The sequence below is a fragment of the Polychytrium aggregatum genome (assembly GCF_025602895.1).
Source record: "Polychytrium aggregatum strain JEL109 chromosome Unknown BJ171scaffold_34, whole genome shotgun sequence".
Taxonomy (NCBI): Eukaryota; Fungi; Chytridiomycota; class Chytridiomycetes; order Polychytriales; genus Polychytrium; species Polychytrium aggregatum.
In genome coordinates, this window is record NW_026516236.1 from 244,059 (window position 1) to 265,246 (window position 21,188).

The 21,188-nt window shown below is 57.1% G+C and overlaps 8 protein-coding genes across 8 annotated transcripts; 5 read left to right on the top strand and 3 right to left on the bottom strand.

Annotated features, from left to right (window-relative positions):
• Nucleotides 1-1,267: 1,267 nt before the first annotated feature.
• Nucleotides 1,268-2,290, top strand: BJ171DRAFT_515635 (thioredoxin-like protein). The gene has a single exon (XM_053111962.1). The coding sequence runs from the start codon at nucleotides 1,592-1,594 to the stop codon at nucleotides 1,943-1,945; it is 354 nt and encodes a 117-aa protein (XP_052964162.1). The 5' UTR covers nucleotides 1,268-1,591; the 3' UTR covers nucleotides 1,946-2,290.
• Nucleotides 2,291-2,364: 74 nt separating this feature from the next.
• Nucleotides 2,365-4,369, bottom strand: BJ171DRAFT_515636 (ras family-domain-containing protein). Its single transcript, XM_053111963.1, has 6 exons — nucleotides 4,247-4,369; nucleotides 3,856-3,982; nucleotides 3,256-3,480; nucleotides 3,041-3,091; nucleotides 2,820-2,914; nucleotides 2,365-2,688 (listed from the first exon to the last, which is right to left on the bottom strand). The coding sequence occupies exons 1-6, from the start codon at nucleotides 4,303-4,305 to the stop codon at nucleotides 2,613-2,615; spliced, it is 633 nt and encodes a 210-aa protein (XP_052964163.1). The 5' UTR covers nucleotides 4,306-4,369; the 3' UTR covers nucleotides 2,365-2,612.
• A 51-nt stretch (nucleotides 4,370-4,420) lies between these two features.
• Nucleotides 4,421-6,273, top strand: BJ171DRAFT_515638 (P-loop containing nucleoside triphosphate hydrolase protein). The gene is made up of 5 exons (XM_053111964.1): nucleotides 4,421-4,763; nucleotides 5,103-5,265; nucleotides 5,390-5,466; nucleotides 5,668-5,707; nucleotides 5,806-6,273. Exons 1-5 carry the CDS (start codon nucleotides 4,684-4,686, stop codon nucleotides 5,950-5,952), a joined length of 507 nt encoding a protein of 168 aa, XP_052964164.1. The 5' UTR covers nucleotides 4,421-4,683; the 3' UTR covers nucleotides 5,953-6,273.
• Nucleotides 6,274-6,545: 272 nt separating this feature from the next.
• BJ171DRAFT_515641 (RNA polymerase I associated factor, A49-like protein) lies at nucleotides 6,546-9,831 on the bottom strand. Its single transcript, XM_053111966.1, has 10 exons — nucleotides 9,779-9,831; nucleotides 9,470-9,687; nucleotides 8,921-9,077; nucleotides 8,623-8,746; nucleotides 8,314-8,479; nucleotides 8,116-8,171; nucleotides 7,868-7,998; nucleotides 7,610-7,682; nucleotides 7,249-7,400; nucleotides 6,546-7,104 (listed from the first exon to the last, which is right to left on the bottom strand). The coding sequence occupies exons 2-10, from the start codon at nucleotides 9,573-9,575 to the stop codon at nucleotides 6,843-6,845; spliced, it is 1,227 nt and encodes a 408-aa protein (XP_052964165.1). The 5' UTR covers nucleotides 9,576-9,687; nucleotides 9,779-9,831; the 3' UTR covers nucleotides 6,546-6,842.
• A 741-nt stretch (nucleotides 9,832-10,572) lies between these two features.
• Nucleotides 10,573-11,882, top strand: BJ171DRAFT_559170 (SMAD/FHA domain-containing protein; the record flags this gene model as incomplete). The annotated part of the gene is made up of 5 exons (XM_053113194.1): nucleotides 10,573-10,646; nucleotides 11,070-11,140; nucleotides 11,280-11,332; nucleotides 11,423-11,532; nucleotides 11,732-11,882. 5 exons carry the CDS (start codon nucleotides 10,573-10,575, stop codon nucleotides 11,880-11,882), a joined length of 459 nt encoding a protein of 152 aa, XP_052964166.1.
• A 140-nt stretch (nucleotides 11,883-12,022) lies between these two features.
• Nucleotides 12,023-14,997, bottom strand: BJ171DRAFT_190901 (uncharacterized protein). Its single transcript, XM_053106169.1, has 8 exons — nucleotides 13,870-14,997; nucleotides 13,594-13,617; nucleotides 13,433-13,471; nucleotides 13,047-13,211; nucleotides 12,803-12,849; nucleotides 12,666-12,718; nucleotides 12,367-12,446; nucleotides 12,023-12,267 (listed from the first exon to the last, which is right to left on the bottom strand). Exons 1-8 carry the CDS (start codon nucleotides 14,842-14,844, stop codon nucleotides 12,163-12,165), a joined length of 1,488 nt encoding a protein of 495 aa, XP_052964167.1. The 5' UTR covers nucleotides 14,845-14,997; the 3' UTR covers nucleotides 12,023-12,162.
• A 1,249-nt stretch (nucleotides 14,998-16,246) lies between these two features.
• BJ171DRAFT_569936 (translation elongation factor EF-1 alpha) lies at nucleotides 16,247-18,157 on the top strand. Its single transcript, XM_053113596.1, has 2 exons — nucleotides 16,247-16,369; nucleotides 16,709-18,157. The coding sequence occupies exon 2, from the start codon at nucleotides 16,722-16,724 to the stop codon at nucleotides 18,102-18,104; it is 1,383 nt and encodes a 460-aa protein (XP_052964168.1). The 5' UTR covers nucleotides 16,247-16,369; nucleotides 16,709-16,721; the 3' UTR covers nucleotides 18,105-18,157.
• Nucleotides 18,158-18,337: 180 nt separating this feature from the next.
• BJ171DRAFT_515653 (CAP Gly-rich domain-containing protein) lies at nucleotides 18,338-20,002 on the top strand. The gene is made up of 6 exons (XM_053111967.1): nucleotides 18,338-18,521; nucleotides 18,599-18,882; nucleotides 18,993-19,081; nucleotides 19,208-19,325; nucleotides 19,463-19,554; nucleotides 19,670-20,002. Exons 2-6 carry the CDS (start codon nucleotides 18,831-18,833, stop codon nucleotides 19,871-19,873), a joined length of 555 nt encoding a protein of 184 aa, XP_052964169.1. The 5' UTR covers nucleotides 18,338-18,521; nucleotides 18,599-18,830; the 3' UTR covers nucleotides 19,874-20,002.
• The last annotated feature ends 1,186 nt before the right edge of the window (nucleotides 20,003-21,188 follow it).

Genomic DNA, 21,188 nt, shown 5'->3' on the forward strand with positions numbered 1-21,188 from the left:
GCTGCCGGCTCGGTTGGTGTGAAGGCAGTCGCAAGGGCGAGAGGTGTGATGTGATGATCAACCGATGGACCACACAGCGAGTTATTGACGAAGCAGGGTCGTCAACGAAGCAACCGAGACTGCAGCGATGCCATTGTACCATCATCCAGGATCCAGGATCCAGGACCCAGCATTCTCTGTTCCACACCTAGCATTCTCCACTCCACACCTAGCATTCTCCACTCCACACCCAGCATCCAGATCCAGCATTCCCCATGCCACTGATGCGACGCCATCGCCGTCGCTCGCTGGTCAAGCACCACCCCACTCCAGATCGGCATCATTATTTCCAATCGACCAGAGATGGACGGATTGATTGCCTGGTGCCAAGAGACAAACGGCCGAGATCCGACATTGACGGATATCGATGGACATTGGAATGCCGCGACATGGATGGACATTAATGCAGCCACTCGATCCAATCACACCGCACCGATTGAACACCACCCACGTCTGAACAGAGAACACCGGTCCAGCAGACACCTGCAGTTCGCAGACAGCACCAGTCCAGTCCATCCATCCGATACCGAACGGCCACCAGCCAAACAGACATCAATTGATATCAATTAGACAGCAAGGGAGTTGAACCCTCGGCTGTCCGGAATGGGTTGTGTGTCCTCACTGACCGTCCTCCCTTGCGGAAGTCCTGTCCTGTGCAGGGTCATCACGGGTTTCCAAAAAGTGGGCCACTGCTCTTGGTGACTCTCCGACACGGGATTTTTTAGTAAAAGGCGAAAAAATCGTGCGAATGCGAGAAAGTCGAGCAGGATGCCGGTGCAAAGACTTGCCGCCCGCCCGCCCTTTTATACCGCTGTGCCGCCACCCGTTCCGTGTCCCCCGTTCCGTGTCCGATCACCGCGTGGCTTGTGCGCAGCATCGGTGGCTGGCGCCGTCGATTGGCTGGCCACGTGTCGTCACACACACACACACACACACACACACACACACACACATTCACACATTCACACATTCACACATTCACACATTCACACATTCACACATTCACACATTCACACCTGACAATCACTCCGATACTACCCCGGTATCAGCTCAGTATCATCCCAGTATCATCCCGCAATATCAAACCTAGCATCCAAGATATACTGCAGCCACTCCTCACATGCTCGCCATCGTCAGCATGTCCAACTTGCTCGACATCGTCCTCCACGACTTGCACTGCCTGTTGGTGGACGATCGACAGGATCCATTCCATGTCTTGGCCAGATCAGCCATCACTGCCACCACCATCACCACCACCATCACCACCACCACCACCACCATCTCGCCGTCGCTCGCGCTCGACCGGCATGCACTCGTGGCCAATTGATCGCCGTCTCTATTTTTGCACGACCCCGGCGACTGGCATCGGCCACTGAGCGCTGGCCTGGCCGCGATTGGCTTGTCTCTCATCCTGTCCTTCCATCGGATCTTGCTTGAGTTTGCCGCCTCTCATCTGGATCAGATCAAGCCTCGCTCCACCTCAACCAATTGCCTCGTTGCCGAGCTTGCAAAGGCTGTTCTCTCGCAGCATCCTGCTCCGCCCGCCCCGGCCATGATCCAAACCCTTCGAAGCCTCCGTCCCTTCTCGCCTCTCTCCCGAGCGGCCTCGCCCCGCTTCTTCACCACAGCCTCCTCGGCCTCTCCACGGCCCTCGATCCCGGTGGTGACGCTCTATACCCGGCAGTACTGCGGTCTCTGCGAGGAAGCCCTCGAGGCCATACAGCGCGTTCAGAAAAAGATCGACTTTGATTACGTCCTCGTCGACATCGACAAGCGAGAGAACAAAGAATGGCTCCGGGTGTACATGTACGATGTCCCGGTGCTGCACGTCAATGGCGAGCCCTTTATGATGCATGCCGTCGATGAGGCGCTCTTGGAACAAGAAATCATTAGTGTGTCAAAGTGAACCCTGGCGGTCTCGGGAGGGCGATCGATTGGGCAATCACCAATTCCTCGATGAGCGAGAACGTCTCAATCCGGCCTTCGGATATTCACTCGCCCCCCCCCGATCCAGCGTTTGAATGTCCTCGAACTCGACCGAATAAAGTCTCTGCCTCCGGCCCATACACCAAATTTGCCACAACAGCGCAGTCTCGCAGTCTCGCTTCGGCACCAACGGCCCTGGGCAGCACCAAACGCGGCACAGCCAATTTGCCATTCAGCGCCCCTAACACGCCCTGGGGTTTCTGCAATGCCGACTGTGTTGGTGAGTCTCTGTATTCAATACAAACGCGGAGTGCGTCGAATGCAAGTCTGCGGACATCCGAAAGAAGGAAAGAAGGTAGGGTGGTGCAAGACATTGAGATGGCGAATCACGGAAACGAAAGGAGGGAAATCAAAGCAAAGGGACAAGCATTTATTCGTGGTGTATTTGGAGTGCGTGGCATCAGGCGGCTCTTTTCCAGCACGAGGCTGACGAGCCAGCCCAGGAGGTTGTGTTGGTTTTGGTTTTGGTTCTGGTTCTGGTTCTGGTGTTGGCTTTGGTGTGGGTCGGATCGGTATTGGTTGATATGACTGGGTGGTCGTCAGAGGGCCTGTGGTGGCGCACCGACGCCTTCAATGACGCCCATCTTCTAGCAGCTGCAGCCCGATTCTTTGACGGCAGAAGAGTCTCTGTCGATTCGGATGGGATCCGGGAAGTCGCTGTACCTGCAGTATGAGCCTAAGCGTTAGGGTCAAACTCTGAAAGCGGATAGCGGGATGGCGACTCCAGTTGGGTGCAATGATGGGGAAGGAGCACATCAGATACTGGGCCACTTCAAGCCCAAGGGCCGACTTACAACTCGACGTCGGTCTCCTGCTGCAAGGCGTTTCGGGCAGCAGTGAGGAAGGCCTGCTCGACATTGAGAGCCTCCTTGGCACTGGTCTCAAAGTACTAGAGTGTCGGACGGCATGAGCGATGAAGCACTATGGGTCAGCATGGTAGCGTAAAGCCTGAGAGCACGTTCGTGAGTGTTGAAGGGAATGGAGACAGACCCTGATCGAAAACAACGACGCTTACCGGGATGTTGCGCTTGAACTGACACCATGCAGCGGCCTTCTTGTAGGTGACCTGCAGTCCGAGAACATGCGCGGGCGATCAGTTGCCGAGAGAGAGGGGAGGGGCAGTAACAAGGACGATTGCGCATGAAAATGCCGTCACTAGCGACGGCTAAGGACTAGCGATATCGTTGGCTGCAAGGATAGGGACAGGGCAGATGTGGCAACGTGGCTTACCTGGCGTTTGGCTTCTTCAAGATCGATCTTGTTTCCGAGCACGACGAAGGGGAAGTTCTCAGGGTCTCGAGGGCTGGCTTGGAGCAAGAACTCGGATCGCCAAGACTCCAGGTTTTCGAAACTCTTGTGGTTGTTGACGTCGTGGACGAGAATGCAGCAGTCGGCGCCGCGATAGAAGGCTACACCCAAGCTCTGGAATCGCTCCTGGCCAGCGGTATCCCAAATCTACACAGCATTGCCAGCGACGAATCGAAGGGGTGAGTGAGCTGCATCGGGGCCGAGACAACAACCGCCTGCGAAAGGGTGTGCTTGCGTGGTCCCTCGTGCAGTCCGTGAGGAGAAAGGCGGTGGGGGAGGCGAGGCGGCGACGGCTCTGGGTTGTCTGGGTTGATGCCTGCCCAGCGTCGCAGCTGTTTCAAGCCACCACTGGCAGGACAGCTCTCGATGATCACAAAGTCTCGCTGCGGTGATGGCAACGGCTCTTGTCGCTCGGACCGTGGCAAATACATCGAGCGCCACTCGTGAGCGGCTACGATACCGATTCGCTGAGGGAGCCAGGAAGAGCCGAGAGCGACCCTGCACAGGAGCGGGTGTTCCTACCTGCATAGTGACGATTCGGTCGTCCACAAGGACATCCTTGACCAGGAAATCGGCGCCAATGGTGGCCTTGTACTGGTTGCTAAATCGCTGGTTGACATACTGGTTCATCAGAGATGTCTTCCCGACACTGGTTCGAAGCAAGAGAATGGCATTAGCAATCAGCAAGATGGGCAGCGCTCGCATCCAGCCCGGCGGCCCGGCAGAGCAGAGCAGAGCGCTGTGGTTGGTGTGCGAGGTTTGGAGCCTTGGAGCCTTAGGGCCTTGGAGCCAGCCCGGCCGAGCCGACGGGCCGAGGCAGAACAGCCGCAGCCACGAAGCGACGATGATGGTGACGACCCTCAGCGAGCAGCGCTCCTGGGCAGCCACGGGATGGAGGGGGGCGAATGCTCACCCGCTATCGCCCAGGATGATGACCTTCAAGAGAACCTTCTTGCGTTGAGGGGCAGACATGGTGGACCGAGGGAGCCGAGGGAACGCTGCTGGGATGGGATGCGACGGGAGGGGAAGGCAGATGCAGGACAGAGTCGAGGGCGCGGCCGCGGGAGAATTTCTGTCTGGTTGGCGAGCGGGCTGCACGCCCGGACCACCGACTGGGTCGCTGCCCTGGCCCCTCGGACGACGGATCCGTCGTCCCGGGCTGTCGGTCGATGCGAACGGTGCTTGAGCGGATCTCAACTGCATCCTGTCGGCGGCCCGCTTCCGAATCGCATCCGATACTGTATCTGATACATCCTCTGATATTACATCGGATAGATCTTCTGATACTGCTTCTGATATTGCAACCCAACCCGCAACCCAACTGCCCTGTGAGCCCGCACGCCATCCGCCATGGCCGAATCCAATCTCGAGACCCGTCGGGTCGTCATTCTGGGCTCGTCGGCCTCCGGAAAGACATCGCTTGTGAATCGGTGGGTCTCTCTCCGATTGCGCTGGCAATCGCTCGTCGTCGCCATCGCCCTTTCTTGGGCATTCCACACCCCCACGTTCGCGTCTGCCACGCACCATCGGCCATCAAGCATGCGGCGACGGCATCGGTGCATCGCCAGCACCGGCACCAACACCGGCACCACGGGCCGCATCGACTTCGACTTCGACATTGGCCCCGCCTCATCGGCGCTGCTGCAGATGCGTCGCGGGAATCAGCGCACGCGAGCCAACCCGATTGATATCCGCTGCGGTTGACTCGAGACCGATGCGTCGAGACCCACTCCTCGCTTCTCACAGCCCGGTCGTTTCTTTGGCATCAGGGCTGTCCACAATTCGTTTGCACACGATTACTGCCAGACCTTTGGAGCCGATCTTACTGTCAAAACCGTGATCGATGGGCAGAAGCGGGTGCTCCACATGTGGACATGCGGCGGACATGAGCGCTACCGCCCATTGCTGGAGCAGTTCTGCATCGATGTGCATGTGAGTGCCTGAGAAATCGCCACGAGGGCAGTTGAGTAGTATTATCGGAATGCTCGTGGCGATCATATCATGGCGACCTCATCAAACTAACACCGAGATCCAACCCTCGTGTGCTTCTTGACAGGCTGCCTTGATATGCTGCGATTTGCTGAGCATGCTGTCGTTCCAGGAGCTGTCATACTGGTTCAACGAGATCAAGAGGTAGGGTTCCAAGCGCAGAGGATATGGCGAGACCCTCTGCTTTGTGGCTGCTCTCGACTCTACTCCAGGTGTCGCTGTGCAGATCCTGTCGCCTGGCCGGCAAATCCGCTCCCGACAACTGGCGTCCCGTTCGTGGGTGCGTTTCCTCACGTTCGATCGTCCGTGATCGTCCTTGATCGTCCTTGATTGCCATTTGCCCAGACTCTCTCCGGACGCAATTATTCTCCTCGTCGGCACTAAGGTAGGCATACTGGCGCCCAGCCTCAATGGGATGCAGCGGTATCTCCAACCCCGGCCATCCGCGTTTCTCGGGCTCACATCCAGACATGGCCTCTCCAGTCCGACGAGACTGACAGCATGGCAGTCAAGGTCCAGGATCTCATGAAGGTTGCGCAAGAATGGGGCGTCGATTTCAAGGCTGTCTCTGCAAAAACTGGGGCCGGTGTCAACGAGCTCTTTGATTTAGTGGTGCAGACGGTATCGTGAAGTAGGAATGATCACCTGCAGTAAGACCGGCAGTGTGTCGGCCAGCTCTGTGGTGGCATCGCCCATTCCGGCTGCAGCTCCAGGGAAAGAAAGCGAGCCTTTGTCCAAACTCGTTGAGCGCGAGGTCGATCATCGTGAACAACGATCGATTTGCGCGCTGTGGAAGTATTCCTGGAGAGGCTGATGATGTGTGGTGGATTGGAACGCAGAATTGCATTCACCGGACAAGAAATTATGGGTTTAGATCCACGCTGGCGACGGAGGCGGCCGTGCGGAAGTTGCGGGGTGTTGGTATTCTTTGGCGGATTGGATGAAAATGTGTACAGTCAATCCAGAAACGTTGCTCCGACACTAGAGGCCTGAAGCCTGCTGATTCGTAGGCTCCAGTGAGCAAGCCATGCGATTGTTTCCCGTCCTGGTTGGCAATCTCTTTGTGTAGTGCATCCATTCGACTCTCTGGACAGTTCCATACTAACTCGATATCAAGATGCTCGGCCTTCTCGAGTCGCTTGCGGTGAGCCATCTGTGTGAGAAAGCGTCCTTGATTCAGATCCAGAAACACATCATTGGACGGTCACGGCCAGAGCATGACGTTTTGAGTGAGAACATTCACCAATGCTCAAAGTCCGGGGTGTCCCATTTTATTTGGTTGGCTGTGGTGTATTCAGACCCCAGAAAAAGGTGACCAGTGATCTCAAAACGGAGGTCGTCCCATATCGCTTGACGAACGTGGCAATGTCAGATGCACTGTGCACTTTGCTCACAGGGCCCACATGGACTGCTGCTCCCAGCATTTGCTCCCAGCATTTGCTTCTCCAGTGATGCCCAGTGATGCCCAGTGATGCCCAGTGCTGCACGATCGATACTCCGCCTGTAGTGCGTGCAGCTCACTAGTTTCGGTGAAGCGACCTTTGTGGGAACGTCAGCGGCACGACAAGCATGGCCGTCTTAGCGGCCACGGCGCCGATTTCGTCTCCGCGCTGGTTGGCGACACGGCAACCCAGCTCCTTGCACATGCTGGTCACCTTGGTGGCTGTCAAGCTGAGGTCGCGGGCAATGCTTGAGGGCTCGATCGTGTAGTTGTCGATAATGAGACACAGAACCAGAATGTGTGCCAGAAGCTTGTCCTTGAGGCGGGCCGTCATGCGGTATCTATACGGTTGTCATCAGCAGGAGTATGTTGGAGGCAGCGGTGAGACGATCGATTGTGGGCATCCGGTCGCATCACAACGAGCGAGCATCTCTCGCGAGTGTCTGGTCAGATGCCTCGATCGCGACCATCGGCATATAACGTACTGCTCGTCGTCCTGGAGCTCGGTGAAGCGATTCAGCAGTCCTTCGACAACAACTTCGGAGGGGTTTCCAAGGATCTTGTAAAGTTGGTTGGGGTTGTTCAAGACGTTCTCCTTCAAGCCGTAGAACCGCATCATGTGCGACACATAGAGAATCTGGAGGCCACAGCGTCGATCAGCACATATGCAGTGTAGCGGCTATCGTCTTCCATAAGCCGAAGCCCCTTGAGTCTGAAGCAAGCCCGATTGTTTGACGGATGCCCCGTCGCAAACGGAGAGTTGCCCCCAGTATCTCGATCGACCAATAACACTGGCTTGCCAAAGAAGAGGAGAGCGAGCAATCGGCGATGCACAAGCGAGCGCACCTTTCGCAGCTGATCGTTATCGGCCTTGGATTGTAGTGCCTGCTGCAAGTGCTCCACCACCCACTGGGTAGTCCTGTTTTGTCCAGGTTTCGCGTTAGCCCGGCCACGGTGAATGCTCCCTTTGGCTTGAAACTGCCGAAGGATCTGCACGCAACACAGCCCTCGCAGTGCTTCCTGAGCCAGAGTTGCTAAGCGGTGCAGTTTCCAGAACGCCCGACTGCTGGCGCGCGCTGACTTGGCCACAAAATGAGTCCGCACCTGAGTCCCGACAACGCCTTTTCAAGCTCGGACTTGAGCTGCACAGAGAGTAGGGACTTGTAGTTCATCTGGCGCAGCTCCAGTGGCGACACAATGTCATCGACGTGGTACACATCTTCGGGCGTCTTTGCCTGGGGTTATCGACAGCATCGGCCGGTCAGTCGCGCAGCAACGAGCTCGAGATGCTATATTCTGGCTTGCATCCCAACACGAGACTCTCTGATCACAAAGCTGGTCTTGACGCATACCTCCGGGTTGTATTTCGGGATGGGTCGGTCTTGGAGAGCCGACAGTTGAATTTGCTCTGGAGGGATATGAGGGATGTTTGCTTTCAGGGCTGCACAGGACATTGCACTATGCCCAGGAGGCGATGGCGTGCCAGACACCCAGTAGATAAAATCCGAAGCGATATCGATCGAGGATGTGGTAGTGCTTGCGTGACCTACCTTGGGTCGGAATGGCGCTGGCCTTGTCGTGGAGCTGGTCGCTGATGATGCCGGCAATGTCCTTGAGCGTGTTGATGTCGACCTGGTTCCGCTCGTACGCACGGATCTCCTTCTGTTTCTTCTTGGTGCCGAAGCTCTCGCCCAGCACGTTTCGGGCCGCCATGTTCTGCAAGTGCCCAGCAGTCGAGGCGTTGAACATGGACACAGATATTCGTCAGCGTCGCATAACCTGTGCCGGGGGTGGTAGCTCCGCTGTTGTGCTGCTTGTCCGCCTGAGCTCGATCTAGACCACTGTCCCGACATGCTCACCTTGTCTCCGATCAGCTCTGATCGGCCCATGGTTTGAGATTTGACCAGGGTAGCGATGCGGAATGTGGGGGCTTCCCGGAGCTTCACCGTTCCATCGCGCTTGTTATAGACTCCAACGACATATCTATGATCAAGAGCGATCGAAATCCATCGCTGGGTCAGCCCAGTACACGGACAGAAGAGCACTATACTGATCGGTTGGACGCTGAACAAGTCGCTGTCGTGCGTCCTGTATCGGTGACTAGTGCTAGAGACCACACTATCCCCCTTCACAAGGCAAGAATAAGCAGAAACGAACCGAGCATGGCCCCGAGCATCGGTGTTGTTTCCGACGTAAGTGATTTTGTCATTCTCGGCCGCGAGGATCCGCTTTCGTTTCGAAGCGACCTTCTCTGCGGTGTGGTACTCCGTGAAGCTCAAGGTTGAGGCATCCTTGGGTTTGCTTGAGAAAGAAACTGAGGTGAGCCAGGCCGCGAGCCCCGCATTTCCGCGGCCCCAAAACCGAATCCACCAACGCAGGGCATCCAATGGTCACGGCGGCCGAATCGACGGAGACAAAGACAACGAGGTCGTGATGGCGGCGCGCACATTCCATTGACGAGCCGATTGAGATGCGAACATGCCCGTTGGAGAGTCGGGTAGATGGTACCGAGCAGATTGGTAAGAGGCATGTGGGCACGACAGATAGGCGAGCAATCGATATTAGTTGCGAGCCGACTGGGTCCATGATGTAGTCGCCGCCGCTACGGGTGCATCCGATGGAGCATCAGCGCTCGTGCCGGTGCAGAAGTGTCGAGCAAATCCAGAGCCGCCGGGACGGCTTGCAAACGGGCAAGCACGGGTTTACCGAGAAACGGCCCTTCGTCAGGGTGCTCCGGTTGGTCGGCCCTCAGCCTCACATCGCGGCTGTCGGCTGGGGTTTCCGACACGGACTTGCGCTTGTTGGAGCTCATTTCGGAGGATGCAGCAGCGGGGTGGTCGGCTCGCGATGCAACGGACGCCTGTCCTGCGTTGGATGCGTTGGATACGTTGGATACGTTGGATACGTCGGATGCTGGGTGCGATCTGTGCGAGCAATGCCCAAAAAAATCAATCTGGGTAAATGAATGAAGGCCGCTGCGCACGGGTCCAGGCTGCCGACGGCGTGGGAACAGACCTGGGCCGGCCCAGCCAGCCAGCCAGCCAGGACAGACAGGACAGACAGCCAGGACAGACAGGACAGACAGCCAGGACAGACAGCAGCCGGCTGCGGCCGCTCACCAGCACAGGTCATGGAAGCTTGACTGTCGGGGACGCTGGGCGCCGGCTGTGCAGGAGGAGCAGCAGGAGGGGCACGGCTTGGCCACCTCCGGCACTTGCTTGGCCAGGACAAGTTTGCGCGCAGATGCGGCTGCGCGGCGGACGGCGACGCTGCCCTGATCCAAGCATCCCGAATCGCACTGGGCCATTCGCAACAGCGCACCACCGCCTCGCAAGAAGCATCGCCAGCATCGTCACCACAGCAATGTCCGACCAAGACTCACCCCAGAAACACAACCCGGCCGATCACCACCGAGAAAGCGACAGCCGAGACGGCGACCGCCGGGGACGATGGGGCGGCGATCGGCAAGAAGCCGGCAGGCGAGACGACGACCGCCGCGACAATCGATCACGCAGCCCGCGGTCTCGGCCATCAAGGACGAACGATGGCGGCCGCAGAGATCATCGCGATTCGGACGGACTCAAGCCATACCGACAGGATGTGCCCGAGTCGGAGAGGTTCGGGTATGTTCAGCGATCATTGGATAACAGGGCGACGTAACGATCGCATCCGATGCAACTGGATTTGCTTCAAGGATGAGCGTCATACGCAATGGCTCCGCTGCACCTGGCTAACGTGAGGCAATCTTTGGTGTGCTCAGCAAAAACATTCCAGACGAGGAGCCGCAATCGCCGCAGAAGCCCAAGGAGATGCCGGACTATAAGCCGTCAGGACTGCTTGGCGCCGACCAAAACACATTCAAAGGCGTCGTTCTGAAATACAGGCAAGTACAGAACTTTGTCGTGCTTGAGCGGCGGGAGATTCAAGGCACAAATACGACAGAGTACATAACGGGGGGAGATCGATGTGAGCCAGACGAGGCTTTGCCATAGATTGAGCAGCCCCACCCATCAAAGTTGCTGACGAGCGCCATCCGAAATTCGTTCTCCCCATCGATCGATCGCTATCGATGCCGGTGCTCATGCTTTCAATGCGGCGGCTCACCCTTGCATTTGCTCAACATCGCGTCGCAACTGCGGTGCGGATGTCTGTACTGCACCATCCAAACGGCACGCAACTGGGCCGACAAACCGATGCATCCATCGGACATATGCCGCGAACCACACGGCATCGAAACATGGCCAATCGGACGGGTTTCAACTGCTTCCTATGCTCCATTGTAATATCGGATATTCGCGTGGGACAGCGAGCCGATCGAGGCTCGCAAACCGACGGCCAGGTACCGTCTGTATGTCTTCAAAGGCGAGGAGCAAATCGGTTAGTATCCATCTGCAAACTGACTTGGCTGCCATACCCAACCTGGCCAGGTCTGGCCTGCTGGGGACTGCTTCGTAACAGCCTATCATCCATATACTGATAGCTGCAAACTTATCCCGCCCTCATTTCGTGCTGCCAGATTTGCTCCATATCCATCGGCAGAGCGCCTATCTGATCGGACGAGACCGAGTGGTAAGATCGGCAGCAGGCATCTGCATGCTCTATCAATGTACAAAGAGCCGAAGCTGACGCTGCTACTCCACCCAACATTTGCATACACAGGTCGCCGATATTCCTATTGATCACCCTTCATGCTCCAAGCAGCATGCTGCTCTCCAGTACCGCCAAATTGTGACCACCGACGAACTGGGACAAACACAGCGCACAGTCAAGTAAGCCACAGTGCTATGGAGCAGTCAAAGTGCCGAGCAGAGAGCGAAGCTGGGCTTGAGGGGGGAGTCATTGGTGCATGGCAACCTGGATCGATCGTGCAATATGCCGAGTCCCTATGGCCATATCCACGGTGAAGCTAATGGCTGGTGTCTGTATTTGTGCTGTGGACGATACTCTCCTCCGTCCACTTGAACTTAGACCCTATATCATCGATCTCAACTCGACTAACGGCGTCATGGTCAACGGCGATCGCATCCCGGCGTCACGATACGTGGAACTCCGGTCAGGCGACACCATCAAGTTTGGCCAGAGCAGCCGCGACTATGTCCTGCTCACCGACGATGAATAGCAGATGCGAGGCATGTCAACATATCTCAAAAGGATGGTCAAGGCTCGTCTCGCCGAATAAACGACGCTCTGGGTTCTGCAGAGCTCATTGCCGCAACACGCAGAGGTTCGCCGCAAACGCACCCTATTACAGTGGCACACATCGCATCGCTAGCGGCCACTACCGGAGGTGTGTATATTGTATCGGGCGACAGAACTGGAAGGCAATTGTTCTGTACATGTATATACATTCCCGCGCTGTTCAGCGCACACTCACGGCGGCATTGATCGGGAAGTGCTTACTACTGGGTGGTTCGGCTAGCACGAGTGCTGTTCCCGGTCGAAAGTGTGCCAACTGATGACCTTGGGGTGCGCTCGGTAGATGGCGGAGCAAACTCGTTGAAGAACTATTGGACGCACAGGCCGTCAGCGGCTCACCGAGAAGGCCAGTGGCTGTACAGAGGATACTTGCACCAAATGGGGATGTCGGTGCTGGGCGAGCTCACCTCGATCTTGGGTTTGGTCGTGGATGTGCGAATTTTCTCCTTCTCGTTTTCGCTCGGTGGCTTGAATGACAGCGGGTATCCTACAGGAGGGGAATCATGACGTTGTTGATACATTTGCGTCACGCAATCAGCAGGTCGACAGGTGTCCAGACAACGGCTGGGTAAAACAGCGAGATTGCTAGCAACTGCCAGCCAATTGGTGATGCCCCTGTCGTGGTGCACAATCCCTATGTTCAGCCTCGATGCTGCGATAGCCTTGGATGGCCCATCCGATGGGGGCACAGTGACGTATCACGCACCATTAAAATCAAGCTTGTCACTCGGGTTCAGTCGATGGATTCCAGTAAAGTTCCTGCCAGGCATCGGCAGAGTTAGCAATATCGCCAAGACCCGAGCCGCTGGATCAATCCTTCAGGACCAGGAGAGGAGATCTTACTTGGGATCCGTCAGACGCTTCACTACATCAGACTCTGGCGCCGCATGCTGTTGATTGCGATGGTTGGTGGACAGGAAATTCAGTAACTCGCCCGCAAGGACGAGTTGGGCACAAACGATTCGGAGCAGCGCCATCACGGCGGATCCACAGAAACACACCCAGCTCGGGCTGGATCAATGCCCTGAAGATTTGATTCAATTGTTGCCCTGGAAATCGTTGACTGGCCAACGAACAGCAGTCCCACCTTGCTCAGACTCTCGCGAGAGCCGCTTGGGCTTGTTGGAGGATACTGTGCCATCTCAGCGACCTTCTCCTGGTGCTTCCGAATGGCTTCAAACTTGTGCTTGTAGGCCGGTGGGAAATTGGCCGGATCTGTGAGTCGAGCGACCACATTGTCTCTCGAGCCACTCTGGACAGGGGACGGTCGCAGAGGATGACGAGTTTGATGACGGCACAGATGAGCCCAAGATGTAATCAAGTGGTTAGCTGCCGCAAAGAGAGATCTGGGAGCTTCCATGCATATTCACATGGAGGGACAGTGGCTGCGAAGAGCACCAATGCAAAGGCGTCGCTCAGAGCAGTACAAGGCGGGAGATGTAAGTTACTGCGTGATCCCCATAGGTGCAATACCTTGGACAGGTCGTTCAGTGAGCCTTCGGATTGTCCTATCTACTTCGCGAGTTGGTGGGTAAGCATGCAGCGTTTGTGAGTGCCTGTGTGAGCAATGCCGGCGACGCTGCGTACCGCCTACAGCCAACATGAAAGATGGCCCGGCCAAATCATTTACGCACCCGCTCTTTGCTTTGGGCCTTGCCCTTTTTCCGTCGGGATGAGAGAGGAATAGTCAGCAGTCGGGTGTGGAGTCTAGTCGAAGCAGCATGCCCAGCAGAATCAGTCCATGGCAGATGTAGCGATTCCCACCAGCCAAAGGATGAAACCCGGAGTGGCGTGTGCAATCGGGGAGAGCGGTGTGGCTATCGGAGATTTACTGGCCGGATGCACCAAGGAATACATCAATGTGAACACCCCACAAGTAATGGGGCAGGGATCGGCAAACAATCTCTCACCATGTCGATGGAGCGACGCTCGGGCGCTCGTGCTGGACGGGACTCGATGGCCGGTAAGCGGCCTGATGCCACACTATCGAAGCTTCCGATGGAGCCGCGGGCAGCAAACAGCTTCCGGTTGGACGCAGTCGAGTCGAGGCGGGCGAGACTGCCTTTGGACGACTTGAGGCCCTGGGCTCCGGTGCCTGGACGGGAGTCACTTGAGTTTACGGCTGTTCGGGACCGAGTGAGTCCGCCAGGGTGGTCGGTTGAACTTGCCAGTATCTGACGGGATCCGGTTTTGGAAGCAATCTTTGTCCGCACGATGTTGTCCATGGACTGATGCAGATTTTCCTCGGCCATCTGCAGCGACTTTTCGATCTGCCGCTCCATCTTATCCATGGCAGCGGTCATGTCCTGGATGGGAGAAAAGGACCTCACGGACATCGATTCGGATGCCGTAGCATCGACGCTCTTGTCGTCGCCCTGCAGGGCATTTCGGCCCTGGCGAGCATAGTAGCCATCGAGGCCCTGCGGACCCAGGACTGGCCCACGCAGGTTGCTGGACGAGCCAGTGAGTGCATTCCGAGAGAGGTTGGACTGAGACATTGATGTCGTTTTTTGCAAGTTGGACTGGGATTGCGAAGTTGCCCGCTGCAGGTTCGAAAGCGACTGCGAGGGAGCCTTTTGCAGATTCGAGAGCGACCCCAGCGACCCAAGATGGGTTCGAGACCTCTTTGCATCCGAGAAAGCGCCGAGAGAGCCCAGGGCTGCCCTGGACGAGCTCAGGGGCGCAATACTTTCCTCGGCTTCATCGGTGCTGGAGCCCAGAGCCGCGCTTCGGCTCTGGGGTTTCCCTTTGGTGGACGGCTTGGCCGGGCCCGAGGTGAGGGCAATGTGCTCAACGTCCGAGAAGTATGTCTGGTAGGTTTCGCGGATGGAGTTGAAGGCGTCCTGGCTCTCTTGGCTCATGGATCCGTCGGCATTGAAGCTCATGTCGACGGCGCTCGGCAGTCTGGAGGATGAGGGCAGCAGTCTCTGGTATCTCGAAAGTGACGATGGATTCGTCGTATCAAGCAGCTTGAGAGAAGCGGATAGACAGACGACTGGATGCTGGAGCGGCAGCGTGGAAGTACTGTCGCTGGTATCGTGAGAAAGAGCAGAGGGGGTGTCGGGGCCTGGGGAGACGACGATGTGGACAGCAGCAATATGAGATCAGACTCAGTTGCCAGTAGTGGACGGTAATTTTTTTTTCCACTTGGGTCTGAGCATTTCGTTGATCGCAGGTCTCGTCGTCGGAACTATGTTGGTCAGAAGCACCGTCCCAATCAAAGGACGACCCCAATCTCGAGCTGTGGCATCGAAGCGGCTGAAGCTGATGAGGCCACCGGTCTGCCAGAGCTGCCCTCAGCCAAATGCTCTGCAGGGACGATGGAAACGCCTGGAGAACGGGAGGTGTGGGATGCACGGAGACGAGTGGCCGCCTCAGACAGTTGCGGTCGACGAGATGTGGATCGCAAACAACGGCACCAACACCCCCGCTGGAGACAGCGTTCCTCGATCTCTGGTGGGGAGCCAAGGTGGCCGCTTGGGCAGCGATCTGCTTGTATCCGTCTCCGATTGACAAAGTCGCACCCTTCTATCTATCGCAAATGCGGCTGCGAGGATATTCATCGAAGTGGCTGGTATCGAGACTGGCTCGGCTGGCGATTGCTTGCGCAGCAGCCGATCTGGATCATTGCCGTTCTTGGGAGACAACAGAGACGGCTACACGCAAGCAGACAATGGGATGGCTCAGGAACCAGAAGCTAATTCTCGAGAGCCGTGTCTTCTGGCATCACTCCACTCTTCCAGAGAGAAGCCGCGGTCTTTGCAACCGACGCAAGCCGAACCCGAGACCGACTCCAATGTCGATTCGCTGTGCGAGCCATGCCTCACAGGCGACTTGAATCTCCGTCATGGCCATTCAGTGTCGTTGAATGTGCCAATGCACTGTGATGCAAGCGAACTATATGTGGCCTATGGCAAGCCCGCCTCATCCAACAGGCTCCTCTGTCCAGCTCCGTGCCCACGCCACCGGTCTATCCAAACCTCGGCGTGGATGCAGCCGCGACCAGCATCACCATCGCCCAACCGCGTCGGCCAAGACAGATCCGCCCTCGAGAGCCCCAGACATCGATGGTGGTGGCTGCAGACCGACGGGGCCACGGCAAACCCGCAGTGCTGCTCGACAATGGTGGCCGCCTGGGCTCGGATGGACAGTGACTGCTCCATGCATCGAAGCAGCATCGCTGACGACGCAGGAGGTCATGGCTTCGACACGTCATGCGCCGCGCCACTGCTGGCGTCTCCGCCTCTCTCTCCGCCTTCTCGCCGGCCCCTCGCCGCTGACGTCGCCGTGGCTGGCTCGTCTCGCTTTTTTTCGGCGGAGGCCAGGGGTTGTGGCGCAGCAGTGGCCGCCGATATAACTGTGGGGTCGCGGGCAGCATTCTAATTTTTCTCCCTCGCGTATCTCTGACAGGTAAGAGCACCCGGCTGGCAAGCCCATAGATGCCGCATGTCGCCGGACCGACGCAAGCGCCTCGATCCATCCATCCATCCATCCATCCATCCATCCATCCATCCATCTGCGCATCCATCCATCTGCGCATCCATCCGCCAATGCATCTGCGCACCCGTCCAGCCTCGTCGCTGAGGCGCATCTAGTGATCTCGCAGCGCGTCAGCCTCGGCTGAGCCCCGAGATGCTCGGCCTCTCCTGACCCGGCTCAGCGGACGCTGGTGCTGATCAGACACCATCCCCCTCCAGCCCACCCTGTCCTCTGCACGACGCTAACGCACATTGCTTTCTCGTCGCGCAGCAGAACTTTCACCATGGGCAAGGAAAAGTCTCACATCAACATTGTCGTCATTGGCCACGTCGACTCCGGCAAGTCGACCACCACCGGCCACATGATCTACAAGTGCGGTGGTATTGACAAGCGTACCATTGAGAAGTTCGAGAAGGAAGCCGCCGATCTCGGCAAGGGTTCCTTCAAGTACGCCTGGGTTCTTGACAAGCTCAAGGCCGAGCGTGAGCGTGGTATCACCATCGATATCGCTCTCTGGAAGTTCGAGACCCCCAAGTACTACGTCACCGTCATTGATGCCCCTGGCCACCGTGATTTCATCAAGAACATGATCACCGGTACCTCCCAGGCTGACTGCGCCATCCTCATCATCACCGCCGGTGTTGGTGAGTTCGAGGCCGGTATCTCCAAGGATGGCCAGACCCGTGAGCACGCTCTCCTTGCTTTCACCCTCGGTGTCAAGCAGATGATCGTTGCCGTCAACAAGATGGACACCGTCAAGTACTCTGAGGAGCGCTTCAACGAAATCGTCAAGGAAACCTCCAACTTCATCAAGAAGGTCGGCTACAACCCTAAGGCCGTCGCCTTCGTCCCCATCTCGGGCTGGCACGGTGACAACATGATCGATCCCTCCGACAACATGCCCTGGTTCAAGGGATGGAACAAGGAGACCAAGGCCGGCGCCTCCACCGGCAAGACCCTCCTCAACGCCATCGATGCCATCGAGCCTCCCCAGCGCCCCACCGAGAAGCCCCTCCGCCTTCCCCTCCAGGATGTGTACAAGATCGGCGGTATCGGCACTGTCCCCGTCGGCCGTGTCGAGACCGGTGTCATCAAGCCCGGTATGGTCGTCTCGTTCGCCCCCTCGGGTGTCCAGACTGAAGTCAAGTCCGTCGAAATGCACCACGAGTCCCTCGCTGAGGGTCTCCCCGGAGACAACGTCGGCTTCAACGTCAAGAACGTCTCCGTCAAGGATATCCGCCGTGGCTTCGTCGCCTCTGACATCAAGAACGACCCCGCCAAGGAGTGCGCTTCCTTCAACGCCCAGGTCATTGTCCTCAACCACCCCGGTCAGATCGCCGCTGGCTACTCGCCCGTCCTCGATTGCCACACTGCTCACATTGCCTGCAAGTTTGCTGAGCTCGTTGAGAAGATCGACCGTCGTTCCGGCAAGAAGCTCGAAGACAACCCCAAGTTTGTCAAGTCGGGTGATGCTGCCATCGTCAAGATGATCCCCACCAAGCCCATGTGTGTCGAGTCCTTCTCCGACTACCCCCCTCTCGGCCGTTTCGCCGTCCGTGATATGCGCCAGACCGTTGCCGTCGGTGTCATTAAGGCCGTCGAGAAGACCGACAAGGCTGCCGGTGGCAAGGCTACCAAGGCTGCTGGCAAGGCTGGCAAGAAGTAAATGTCACGAGCTTGCCTTGTAACCCCTAATATAATGCGTATGCCAAAGCAAAACGAGAGTACCCTGGTCCGAGCCTTGTTGTGTCTGGTCCTTGAGAGTGCCTTCTGGAAGCAAAAGAGAGGAGAGAGGAATGTTGCACCCACGATCAGTTACGCTGACGTCCGCGGTGCCCGGAGCGGTTTCGGTATATGGGCAGTTTCGTTCCTGGTTGCGCCCGCCAACTGCGTCCAGCCGCTCAATCATGACCAACTGCTGACTCGCAGCTGCCCTGATCCCCACATCGTCGACTCTTCCTGGCTGCTCGGACGCTTTCAGGCTGCAGTCCCAGAGGCACCGAGATGGGCAACCAGCCATCCACCGCCAAGGAGAATCGGCTCACCGCCGAGCAGATATATCAATACTCGCGCCAGTTCGAGCGTGAGTGTGTCGAGAGCCCTTTTGCTCGTCGCTGTTTGGGTGCTCATCCGACTGCTAACGCGCCGCTCCCGCCGCAGTCAACATCGCCGAGATCGAGTTCTGCCACCAGCGTTTCCTGAAGCTCTCGCCCGTGAACGACCAGCGAGCGCTCCCCGAGGGCTCGGAGCAGGTTGACTGGCTGCTGACTCGGGTACGCTGCGTCGGCCGAGTCGTGCGCTGATTGTTCTTGGTGGCCGCCCCGCTGACACGCGAGGCCAGGTCTTTGCCCAGCTCTTTGGCGGACAAAGGTCCATATCGTTTCCGCAATTCATGGAAGCAGTTCGTTCGTGGAGCACGCATCGCATCGAAACCAAACTGGAATGTGAGTACAGGCTCGTGGCAGGGTGGCTTCTTCGGGACGGACTGGCTGAGAACAGACCTCGCACTCACATCTGCGGTCCGACCGATTGCGGCACTGTGGTAAAATGTCAGTTTTCTTCAAGCTCTTGGACTACGATGGAGACGCCGTCATCAAGATATGCGATCTGACCGTCCTGATCCAGCAGATTCTCGATTACAATGTGGGTCTGCGACTGGTTTGCATTAAAAACTGGAGCTGGCGAGCTCTCAGGCCGGTCGAGTAAGTGAGCGCTTCGCATGGTCTCACCGTCGCTCTCTTGATCTCCGGCTGATGCTGCATCGGCCAGTTCAAAGTTGGTGATCGTGTCCGGATACGGAGCAGTCAAAAAGTCGGGACGCTGGAGTATATCGGGCCAACCAAGTTTGCGCAAGGTATCTGGGGCGGACTCCGACTCGATAGTGCAGGCAAGTGGCCCGTTGTGTTCGTAAGCTGTTGAGGGGACTCTTGTCCCTTGAGGTGCTCAGCGATAGAGTTCGTCCCGGATCTCAGCATTCCGAGAATCTGGCCGGACAGCAATTTGATGCTTGCGTATGACTGCCAGACGGCAAAAACGATGGCACTGTCAAGGGTGTTCGATACTTTACCTGCGAGCCGCAATACGGAATATTTGTGGCCTATCCAAACCTCGAGCTGGTGAGAGCAAACTTGCCGACCACTGGACTTGATGTGTCGACCAAATTGACTAGAGGTTGTTGGCTGTGAGTATATTCCCTGCCTGGGAACTCAAACCTGCGCTCAATTCCAACAGATGGAGCACGTGGCAATGGCAAGATCGATCACGGATCCATTTCAGGGCATGCAAACGGACGCCATCACCATGGCCGAGTTTGTCGAGACTTTGGCCCAAGACCGAATGGTGCGCGAGCTTCTTGGCAAGCCGATACTTCCAACTGTGCTGCGCGGAAATGGCGGACGGACGGGGATGCCAGTCGCCGGGGTCGTGCAAAAATAGAGACGGCGATCAATTGGCCACGAGTGCATGCCGGTCGAGCGCGAGCGACGGCGAGATGGTGGTGGTGGTGGTGGTGGTGGTGATGGTGGTGGTGATGGTGGTGGTGGCGGTGGTGATGGCTGATCTGGCCAAGACATGGAATGGATCCTGTCGATCGTCCACCAACAGGCAGTGCAAGTCGTGGAGGACGATGTCGAGCAAGTTGGACATGCTGACGATGGCGAGCATGTGAGGAATGGCTGCAGTATATCTTGGATGCTAGGTTTGATATTGCGGGATGATACTGGGATGATACTGAGCTGATACCGGGGTAGTATCGGAGTGATTGTCAGGTGTGAATGTGTGAATGTGTGAATGTGTGAATGTGTGGATGTGTGTGTGTGTGTGTGTGTGTGTGTGTGTGTGTGTGTGTGTGTGTGTGTGTGTGTGTGTGTGTGACGACACGTGGCCAGCCAATCGACGGCGCCAGCCACCGATGCTGCGCACAAGCCACGCGGTGATCGGACACGGAACGGGGGACACGGAACGGGTGGCGGCACAGCGGTATAAAAGGGCGGGCGGGCGGCAAGTCTTTGCACCGGCATCCTGCTCGACTTTCTCGCATTCGCACGATTTTTTCGCCTTTTACTAAAAAATCCCGTGTCGGAGAGTCACCAAGAGCAGTGGCCCACTTTTTGGAAACCCGTGATGACCCTGCACAGGACAGGACTTCCGCAAGGGAGGACGGTCAGTGAGGACACACAACCCATTCCGGACAGCCGAGGGTTCAACTCCCTTGCTGTCTAATTGATATCAATTGATGTCTGTTTGGCTGGTGGCCGTTCGGTATCGGATGGATGGACTGGACTGGTGCTGTCTGCGAACTGCAGGTGTCTGCTGGACCGGTGTTCTCTGTTCAGACGTGGGTGGTGTTCAATCGGTGCGGTGTGATTGGATCGAGTGGCTGCATTAATGTCCATCCATGTCGCGGCATTCCAATGTCCATCGATATCCGTCAATGTCGGATCTCGGCCGTTTGTCTCTTGGCACCAGGCAATCAATCCGTCCATCTCTGGTCGATTGGAAATAATGATGCCGATCTGGAGTGGGGTGGTGCTTGACCAGCGAGCGACGGCGATGGCGTCGCATCAGTGGCATGGGGAATGCTGGATCTGGATGCTGGGTGTGGAGTGGAGAATGCTAGGTGTGGAGTGGAGAATGCTAGGTGTGGAACAGAGAATGCTGGGTCCTGGATCCTGGATCCTGGATGATGGTACAATGGCATCGCTGCAGTCTCGGTTGCTTCGTTGACGACCCTGCTTCGTCAATAACTCGC

Coding starts and splice junctions, on each gene's coding strand:
- BJ171DRAFT_190901 (XM_053106169.1), bottom strand. CDS start 14,844: ATGAGCTTCAATGCCGACGGATCCATGAGCCAAGAGAGCCAGGACGCC. Junction 13,618..13,869: donor AGCGTCGCTCCATCGACATG/GTGAGAGATTGT, acceptor CGACGGAAAAAG/GGCAAGGCCCAAAGCAAAGA. Junction 12,447..12,665: donor TGACAAGCTTGATTTTAATG/GTGCGTGATACG, acceptor CCCCTCCTGTAG/GATACCCGCTGTCATTCAAG.
- BJ171DRAFT_515636 (XM_053111963.1), bottom strand. CDS start 4,305: ATGTCTGCCCCTCAACGCAAGAAGGTTCTCTTGAAGGTCATCATCCTG. Junction 3,092..3,255: donor TTGAAGAAGCCAAACGCCAG/GTAAGCCACGTT, acceptor CTCGGACTGCAG/GTCACCTACAAGAAGGCCGC. Junction 2,915..3,040: donor AGTTCAAGCGCAACATCCCG/GTAAGCGTCGTT, acceptor CCGACACTCTAG/TACTTTGAGACCAGTGCCAA.
- BJ171DRAFT_515635 (XM_053111962.1), top strand. CDS start 1,592: ATGATCCAAACCCTTCGAAGCCTCCGTCCCTTCTCGCCTCTCTCCCGA.
- BJ171DRAFT_515653 (XM_053111967.1), top strand. CDS start 18,831: ATGGAAGCAGTTCGTTCGTGGAGCACGCATCGCATCGAAACCAAACTG. Junction 18,883..18,992: donor CATCGAAACCAAACTGGAAT/GTGAGTACAGGC, acceptor GTAAAATGTCAG/TTTTCTTCAAGCTCTTGGAC. Junction 19,555..19,669: donor CCTATCCAAACCTCGAGCTG/GTGAGAGCAAAC, acceptor CAATTCCAACAG/ATGGAGCACGTGGCAATGGC.
- BJ171DRAFT_515641 (XM_053111966.1), bottom strand. CDS start 9,575: ATGAGCTCCAACAAGCGCAAGTCCGTGTCGGAAACCCCAGCCGACAGC. Junction 8,747..8,920: donor GATGCTCGGGGCCATGCTCG/GTTCGTTTCTGC, acceptor TCTTGATCATAG/ATATGTCGTTGGAGTCTATA. Junction 8,172..8,313: donor CAGCGCCATTCCGACCCAAG/GTAGGTCACGCA, acceptor ATATCCCTCCAG/AGCAAATTCAACTGTCGGCT.
- BJ171DRAFT_515638 (XM_053111964.1), top strand. CDS start 4,684: ATGGCCGAATCCAATCTCGAGACCCGTCGGGTCGTCATTCTGGGCTCG. Junction 5,467..5,667: donor TGGTTCAACGAGATCAAGAG/GTAGGGTTCCAA, acceptor CCATTTGCCCAG/ACTCTCTCCGGACGCAATTA. Junction 5,708..5,805: donor TTCTCCTCGTCGGCACTAAG/GTAGGCATACTG, acceptor TGGCCTCTCCAG/TCCGACGAGACTGACAGCAT.
- BJ171DRAFT_569936 (XM_053113596.1), top strand. CDS start 16,722: ATGGGCAAGGAAAAGTCTCACATCAACATTGTCGTCATTGGCCACGTC.